The following is a 9,559-nucleotide window of genomic DNA, read 5'->3' on the forward strand; positions in this document are numbered from 1 at the left end:
CTTTTACAACATAAAATCAGAGGTTTTAATCAGGCTATTTTTACACAAAGGGACAACTAAAGGGGAAGGACTAAGGGCTAACTAAAGGGAAAACTAAAAATGAACCAACATTTATTACAAAGCAACACTTAAATACTTTCCTTAAGTTTCTTTCTACCTGTTTGCACAGAATCCATACTGTGCAGTAACTGCCACAAATGCATCTTGTAATCTTCTATATAAAGATTCATCAGGGTTAGATAGTAATACAAGGATGTGCTTTGCATGCTTCACTTATGTCTCTTATAGCTGTTGACACTGTGACAGTTAAGAGTCTTTCTCTGTTGCACAAAGCAATAACAAAACATGAAACACATGACAGATGAGTAAACTGTATTTAATCAATCAATCATGTGTTGATGACAGAAGTCAATAAGTGAGAGCAAAGAGAAAAAAAAAACACCAGTGAAGTGAAGACAGTTTATCCAAGTGGGATCAAAATTTGTGCCCCCCACAAAACAGACATAGGCAACTGTAAGTCTCGGGGAAATGAATGGCAATCTTTCGGAATTGTCCCCAAGTGTTGCCCATGACAACTTGTGTACGTGTGTAAAAAAAAATAATAATAACGCACACACACACACACACGCTTACTGGTATTCCTCCTTGCTTTGCCTGCGTGACTCACTTGCGGCTTCACGCCCTCTGGACTATATCATTCTCAGTCAGCTCAGGCGACAGCGCACAACTGTCTGACACTTTGAGAAGCGAATCTGGGGAGGCTGTGATTATTTATGCCAAAAGAAAAGAGAGAGAGAGAGAGAGAAAATTAAGGTATTAAATAGGATGAAAAAGAAAATGCCCTCTTGCTTCAGCGCCCTGGCTCGTTTCCCTGCGGAGCGCCGGTCACACGGAGAGTGAGTGTGTGTGATGCTCCAGCGCCCCGGGGGGACAGAGCAGGACGCACGGGGGCTTGGAGAGCCTCGGTGTGTAGAGGTCTGCCGCTCTGAGGGAAACAGCTGCGTGGACACGGGGTCTCGTGAGGACACTTCGCCATATTTACATTTAAACATTTACTGTATGTAGCCTCTCAGATGGGTAAAATGCATCTGGGCGCTGCGCTGCTGTTCGCTGCCGTCCTCGTGTTTCCTCTGCAGCTGGAATGTACCACAACATGTCAGGTGAGTTTAAGTCCATGAGACTATAACATAGACTGTAGGCTACTGTGTTAACTCTGACTAGATATTTAAATTAGACAAAGATACTCTATATAAGAGACATCCAAAAATAGTCTCTAGATGAAAACAGCTTGACTTCTTCTTTTTTAAAAAAAAAGAATGACTCACAAATGTAAATGGCCAAATTGTCATTTTAAACTCATGTTCTCCTTTCCTTTTTCTTTTCTGTAGCTGGCAAACCAACATGGTAAGTTTTGTTATTTCACTTCCAACCTTGTTGAGGTCACACTGGGTCAGTTTGTGTATTACTAACGCTCCTTTCTGTCTGTACAGATTACACTGAGGGATCTTGCCCTGTGAAACTGACCTCAGTCAAGGACCAGGCACCCGGGGAGCATTACTCTGAGCGTGTCACTGTCCATGTTTGGTTGAAAGCAGATGGTATGGAGTCAAACTTTGTTATCCTGTGCACACATGATCTTCCGCACATTCTGATGTCTGGTTTTCAGTGCTAAAAAATTGCACCACTCTCCTTCCTTCCAGATCTCTGCAAGGAGCCGAAGGTTGAAATCCTCTCCCCGTATGAAGAGATAATCAGGCCGATCATCAAAAAAAGGAAAGACAAATTAAAGGTTAGACTTGTCCTCTTTGAACCTGCGGCACAACTCTATGAAACGGGAAATGTCATTTCATTCATACTGAAACTTCATTGGAATACAATGGGTCATCAATCCTTTTATGTTCTGATTTTCTTAGTGTACGATTGAAAGAAGTCAGCCCAAAGGGAAAGTCAAGTGTGGCACTTTGCCACAGAGTAACACCAGTTTGGCCATGGTAAGATTATTTCCTGTTTTAGCATCTAATATACCAGAGGTGATTTAATGAAGATGATGGTGATGATGGTGATGGTAATGATGTGTTTTCTGTTTGTTTGTTTTTCACAGTGGGAGCTTGTACACTGTTGTGTGCAGGCTGACGCAGGGACAAGTGTGTCTGTGTTGTTCAGCACAACATCAACAAGCTGCAATGCCACGTACACAGTGCCAGGTAAAATACTGAAGGATTTTCTGCCATCAGGTCTCATGTTTTGCACTTGCTGGGTTAATCTTTCCTTTTTGCCACATAGGGTTAGGGTTAGTTAGTTAGTTAGTTAGTTATCGGCCTTTCCAGTGCCAGCTTTCCTTATTTCTCATATAGAGCAGCCTGTACAGCACAAAGGCTGCATAGCCTACTAATCCTGTGTGAATAAATGAAAAGGAACAACATAAAGTGTCGTAGGGATATTTTATTTTTTAGGTCCTTGCAGCAAAAGATTCACATACTGTCTTCTATTTGAAGCACAGATTTTCAGACTGAGGCAGCAGCTGCATTTTGCGTCAATATTCAAGCTTCTTAATGGAGTAATAGCATTAAAATTTTCAGCACAGACAACAAGATTCAGTCCATTGTTAATCTGCTTAGAAATCACAGAATAAAGATACCTCTCATTACTCCGGGACTTGAACTTGTTAAGAACAAAATATGAATACACATAGGCTAAAAAAAAAACAGCCGGATCTGCCAGAGATGGAGACAATAATATTACGTAGTTTTAAAGCCAAGAACATGATCATTGTCCAAATAAAAGATAGAAAATAGAAGAATACAGGTTACAAATTCCATTAATATGAACTCAGTTAACATGGTTCATTCCTGCTACACCTATCTACACTTGCTATTTGCTGTTATTACTGAACAGGGTTTACTATCTGTTTGTTTTAAGCTATCAGTATTGATAAGAGTCTCTGTGTGTGGTTGTGCATGTGCGTGCGTGTGTGTGTGTCACATAGATCCTGTACCAGAGTTTGAAGTGTCTGTGAATCGATCGTCTAAATCCGTCACTGTGACTGTTGCACCTGGACATGAAGTGTTCACCAGGTTGTGTTACTCTGGAGTTCAGTGCCGTGGTGAGCCACTTTCCCCCCAAATTACTGTAAGTATCAATCGCACAATCATCAGCATATACTCACTGTTATTTGTACACAATAAAGAAAACATTTAGGATTGTTTTTTCTGCAATGTTTTCTTTCAGATTGATCCATCTCAGTCTCCATCACGTGTTCTTAACATCCCTTACCTGCTGCCGTGTGTGTGCGTACAGGTACTTTGAGCTCCTTGTTATTATTTTTTCCCTTATTGAATCAGGCTGCTGTCATTCCTGTACACATCTTATCTTCATTTACAGGTATATTACACCTACAGAGATGCCCGCCGACGTAAAGAGTGTCCTTTTCTGAAGGAAAGCGTCACAGGTGAGAGTGAATCATGTCAAAGTCAGACTGAGAACAAATACATAATTCAGAAACAGTTCAATTTAAAGGGAAATCTTTGTCATATTGCCATTGTTTTGTAATTGACAACTTATATTCTCTGTTATGATTCACATTATGCAAAACAGGGGTTTCCCCTTAAATCTGTTTCATAAATATGTCATCATGATGAAACCAGAAAACAAAGCCCCCTCACTAAGAATCACTTCTCCCTTTAACAGTCAATCCACTCAGATTACAGTTTTTCACAAACCTCTTTTCTCACATTACATTCACAAAACCTCTGATTCTTTTTTCAAAACCATAGCATCGCCTCAAAATAGTTTTACCTTTGCTCAAAACCAAACAATGTTGTCAGATGTGTACACTGCACAGTACACCAAAAATGGAAAACACAATGCTCAGGGCATGTAGCTCATGGAGAAATGTTTGCCGGTCACATTACAGTATAGCACATACAAAAGGGATTTCACATTCACATTCAGCATTTACTGTGCATTCATCAAACATAATAAAGTAATAGGTACCATGAAAAGAAAACAACAGCAACAACAAAAAACAATTTTTATCATCATCCTGAAATTGATCAATACAGAAAGTCTAAAATCAAAAGACTGAACCCAATTGAGCTTCATCTGGTCTTTGAGCTGGGTCAGGCCACAGCACTTCATCTTCATCTTCATCGAAGTCTTGCAGTTTCACAAAAAGTAAATGTGCAAAATTACTGTAATATAATGTTCTGATATATATATGTGTATATATACAGTTACTTTCATTGCTAAAACAGTATAGTGAAGTACTGTCCATAAATCGAGACATTTTAGACAAGACAACAAGAACAGTCGACTTTACTGTACTGTTGTCTTGTCCAAAATGTCTGGATTTATGGACACAGATAATCTATTAATGTTTGATTGGACCCTTTTACCTTACCCCCTCATTGTCATACCATACATAAGGACATGGCTGATGACAGTCGTCAATATCATCAGAAACAATCACTCTTTGTCTTCTTGCATTCTAAAGTGGTTTGTTATGGTGTAACTGGTGAAGTGTCATCAATTTTGAGTCATTGTGTTTGACGCATGTGTTTTATTTGTGTTAATGTTTTGCCACTTTTTGTTACCATTATGCATCACAAGTGCATCACAGTGACAACTGTGTTTTTTTGCATGAGAATTGTGTTTAGAGTTTTGCAAGAGGAATTACTGAGATCTGCAAATAGTGTTTTACCAGATGAAGATTGTTTATGGTTTTGTCAAAAGGATGTTCGATTCAGTGAATGAGTTTAGACAACTGAGCAACTGATTCACACAACAGGAATTTGTGTTTTAGCAAATCAGAAAAACTGTAAAACAGATACACAGTATTTACCTGCTTCTTTCTTTGTAGTATCTATCCATGCAGATACTTGTATTTTGAGATGCATAAGTGAAGGCAACTTAGTGGCACAAAAAAACATTTGAAAAGCCTCAGTAGAAACATGTCCGTTTAGAAATAATCCTGTGTCTACTCTTGATGTACTGTACAAAACACTTTCTGTTTACAGGCATCATTTCCTTTTCCTTTTACTGGAACTACGACCAAAGTACCCCACCCCCAATGTTTCACAGCCTCGGAGGTGGGGGCAGGTCGACTGTGTCAGTGGTCTGGCTGTCGACTGCAAATTTTGCAATTATTTCGCAAATAGCCAGATTGTTTTCTGATTGTTTTCAGAAGTTTGACATCACAAGGGATGAAACGAATTGGTGGAAAGTAAATTTCTATTTACACATTCAGTCATTTCATTCCAAATACCAGTTTAATGTTTATACCATGATGTCGTATGCTATTATTTATGTTGCGCAAATTGAAATCTACCAGGTTTATCCACAGCTGCGTCCTGTTTAGTCAGGTCATAATTGTCATTGTAGTGTTGTAAACATTTGTGTTCATGTTGCCTCAACAGACGTTGAAGACGTATGGAGCTCCTCTGAAGTCACAAAGTACTCGTCAAGTTTGCATTTGAGCTTATTGTGCAGTTCCAGCCACCTGAAGATCTCTGCCTCCCTCTGCTGGAGACAACATGAACACCTCTGCACACCTGTGCCCAACGCCACACATCTGGAGGAGGAGGAGAATGGACTAAACCTGGTGGTGAGTCTGGCACTGCCGTTGATTGTATAATTGGTAATAGATTCCTTATAAAAGCTTTCTCAAACGTCGATTGTGTCTCCCCGACAGATCTATAACACATCTGCTGTGGACAAACACCCAAATATGTGTGTGCAGGTGAGAGGGCGCTAGAGGTGCTTGCACTAAAACTTGTCCAGTTGTTTATCTTTTAGCTGCAGTTCACAAATTTGTGTTCATTTTTGCAGTTTTCTCTACAAGGAAGCCACAACATCTCTTGCCCCTTCGATGATGGTGAGTCAAACGGGAGAAAAACTGTTTTTATTTTGTTTAGACTCATCATAAAAAGTCTCAACTTATCAGTGTGTTTTCCTCTCTTGACTCCTTCTCTCAGCTGTGTCTTCATGGAACGTGTCTATTGGACCAGGCAGGCAGAGTGTGTTTGTATATCTCACCTCCTTTGTCCCGGCAACGTTCTCCGCTCAGCTTTGTGTCCTTAATGAGATGGGATGTTCACCCATGGGACTGGTCCACACACTAACAATGGTATGCATATGTTTCATGGGTTTAAAGACAGGAAATGAATGCTGAGTTAATGTAAATGTGAATTAATATGAAACACTTCTTATTTTCATTTACAGGAGGGGAAAACTACTGAGACAAAGATAAATATGCCTCCTCACGTTATTGCTCAGAAGCCGTGTGTGCAGGTAAAGATATAAAGTTCGATGCTACAACTTTCCGTGAGGCTGAGAAAGTTGCTTTTGGATGCGGTGCATGACTTTGTCTTCTCACGCTTTCCATCCCTCTCTGCAGGTGTGGCAGTCACATCCTGCTCTTCACGGAAGAAGAATTCTGTGCCTTGACTGTAAGTGTGCTCAACTCACATAGATAAGTTCACGTACTATGCATGAAGGCATGAATACACGCATACAAACACAACTTCTACAAAGTAAATAGATTCGCTGCTCATGTTTTTTTTGTTCCTCCACAGACACACACAGCAGGCATGGGATGTATGCAGTGGCCCCTCTGTTACTTGTGGTTATTATTGCATTACTGGGAGTTTTCATCCATCGTCTCACTAAAAGTGAAGCTGCAGGTTGGTAAATACAACACCAAGGTTAATTTTATTTGAATGGGCACTGTTTGTGTCTTTAGTAGACATAATTTAACAGTTGATTTGTTTGATGATGTTACCATGGTCCTTCAAACCCAGTAAATAAATGATAATACAATCCTTTTCCCCTCCTGTTTGTTTTCCCCCCACATCTCCAGGCTGGTTGTATGTCCAGAAGCCAGTGTTGCTGGTGTGCTCATCAGAGCAGTCAGCCCATGTCTCTGCTGTGTGTGCGTTAGCCTCAATCCTGCAGGGGGAGCTACATGCCACAGTGCAGATGGCTCTGTGGGCCCAAACCTCACAAAGGCAAACAGGTTCTGGGACCGGACTGGCGGATGTGGGTCCACTTCCATGGCTGTACGGGCAGTGGGAAAACATGCGTAAGGCTCAAGGAAAAGTGTTAATCGTTTGGAGTCCTGAGGCCAAGACGGCCTACGAGAAATGGAAGGAGGAGAGAGCAAACATGGACCAAAAAGAGAGAAAGGATGGAGATGATGGTAAAGCAGATGTGAGACATGAGAAAATAAGAACCGCTGTGGAAGAGGATTATAAACTGAATGGAAAAGGACAGTCAAAGAGCAAGAAGGATAAAGCTGCAGGTGGAAAAGACTGTGTTGAGTTAGGTGATGGAAAAGACTGGTACTCACAGAGGGAGCCCTCTTCAGTGATAGGACCAGTATTTGCAGCTTCTCTGGCCTGCCTGCAGGGGACGCTGCAGCAGTGCAAAGGTCAAGGAGTAGCCATTGTCTATTTTCAAGGCCTCGGCCACAGCAGGGACATCCCAAAAGCCCTCAGAGGCGTCCCTCGGTATTGCTTGCCACACGATTTCAGGGGTTTAATACAGGAGCTGGGTGGGATGAAAAGAAGCACACAAACTGATAAATTCAGGTGGCACTGTTGGCCCCGAGTCCTGGCTAAAGTGCAGGCAATATGGCTGGCACGGCAGCTTGCACACAGACTACAAACTCACCTGCCTCAGACGCAAGGCAAGAGAAGACAAGGCCTGCGTGTAGCGTCATCGCAGAAAAAGAAAACGCCATCAGATAAGAAACAGATCGGGCTCAAGTTACCGCCGGCCGCCGGCAGGACAAGGCCAGAAACTGCACAAGAGCAAGAGCCTCTCCACGTGTCACTATGGAGAGCACAGGAGCTGTGATCTCAAGTTTCACATGTCTTACTGAGACAGACTTTGTTCTGGTTGAAACATAATATCTACATAGGAACACGAGCTACTGTTCCATTGCAGGTACCTCAGATGCCATTCGCTGGTCACCATCTATTCACTGTTTGACACCATCATGCTCATAAAATACCACTGATTGATTTGCATATTTTCGAGGTAAATACTCCAGCTTCTTGCCTGCATTTCACCTCTGACAGAGGCTCTTTATGTTGCTTCCGTGACCGAAGCCATCACAAACACCTGTCTTATCTGTAAATATGCTAAATGCTATGAAAATCTGGTTGCAAATGATGTTTGCCTTTCTTCGTGAATGCATTTAATGTGTGAAAGTGTGTTGTGGCAGCAAACTGTGTGACCGCTGTTTGCAGGGGGCTCGCACATTTGCATGCAATTTTCTTACCGCAGATGTGCAGCCGTAGCTGGTCCAGGATTCGCAGTGGCTGAGGCGACTGAAGGGTGTGTTTCTGTTTGCAGGATATATTGAATGTATAGTGACTGTGTTTACATGACGTTGAATGCAATGTGGCTGTGTGAGAGTGCATGGGTTTGTGTGAGGTAATACAGATTTGTGTATCTTTACAATGCAAGACTTTGAGCTATTACAAGTCAAGTGTTATTGTCCTCTAATGGGTTTTATAGGTCACTGTGTTTGTTTGCAGCCCGGTCATTAAATATTTGCACACATAACTACCTCCGACATTCAAGAGCAAAGCATAAGTTAATTGTTCTCCTTTCTTCTCTGGCATTCTTCACCTTCAATCATATAACTGCACATCACATGAAAAAGGTGTCTTGAAAAAATGGAGAAGGAGAGAGTGAAAGCCAGTATTATTCAAATATGATTAACAGCAAATGGAGAGTACAGAGATTACCTTGAAATCTCTGAGCATTAGAGCAAGAAAACCAGGGCTGTGGTAATTCCCCAGGCTTTATTTTACGGCAGGATTTCTATTAAAGTTCAACGGTAAATTTTATGCAAAGCAACTTCTAACGGCACACTCAGATCGTGACAGGATAACAATGCCACAAATCAGCCACAAATTTGATTGCCACTCGGAGAAATCTGCTTTAGTAAACAGTGTTGAGATGTTCGCCTAAGACCGTTGTGTGTTTTTTTGTATGATACATAATTTAAAAGGAAAATGCTTTTAATTAAAGAAATATCCGTGTGTAATTGTGTAATTACTTACATGACTGATTGTATTGATAAGAAAGACTGATAAAGGTTTTTTTTTCTCAGCACTCAGATGCTCTGTCATAAATTTCATGTTTACGTCTCTCAAACCTGTTTTATGGGCTTCACTGAACTTTAACAAGACTCCAGCATGAGATTAAAACCTGCTCAACTGGACTGATAAGGAAGTAAATCACCTCTTTCGAATAAACACTGGAGAAACTAATTTCTCCTGAAACACAAAGCTGAGTCCTGACATTGACATAAAAAGTGGACTCACCCACACGTGTTTACCACATTATGTAAATTCAAGGTGTGGGCTATGCTAAATAACAAACATAGCGATGGGAAACAAGGGATTGATTCATGCAACTGATGCAGTCATTTGCATTTATGTCTATAGGAAGACATATAGAGACAGTCAAATATACATTTAAAATTTGCATCCTGCATGTTTGTGCCACACAGTTGGGTTTGCACAGGTGTTATGGCTGCCGATAAGCA

General features: G+C 41.1%; 1 protein-coding gene across 1 annotated transcript; it reads left to right on the top strand.

Annotated features, from left to right (window-relative positions):
• The first annotated feature begins 1,082 nt into the window (after positions 1–1,082).
• Positions 1,083–9,231, top strand: LOC146984979 (uncharacterized). The gene is made up of 17 exons (XM_085783225.1): positions 1,083–1,160; positions 1,389–1,404; positions 1,491–1,598; positions 1,701–1,789; positions 1,914–1,991; positions 2,102–2,204; positions 2,987–3,129; positions 3,229–3,297; positions 3,382–3,448; positions 5,415–5,599; positions 5,690–5,737; positions 5,827–5,872; positions 5,973–6,124; positions 6,220–6,288; positions 6,395–6,446; positions 6,573–6,680; positions 6,857–9,231. The coding sequence occupies exons 1-17, from the start codon at positions 1,083–1,085 to the stop codon at positions 7,852–7,854; spliced, it is 2,409 nt and encodes an 802-aa protein (XP_085639351.1). The 3' UTR covers positions 7,855–9,231.
• Positions 9,232–9,559: the final 328 nt, after the last annotated feature.

This window comes from Trachurus japonicus, chromosome 7 (genome assembly GCF_045865225.1).
Source record: "Trachurus japonicus isolate A0001 chromosome 7, Traja_1.0".
In the NCBI taxonomy this organism is placed as follows: domain Eukaryota; kingdom Metazoa; phylum Chordata; class Actinopteri; order Carangiformes; family Carangidae; genus Trachurus; species Trachurus japonicus.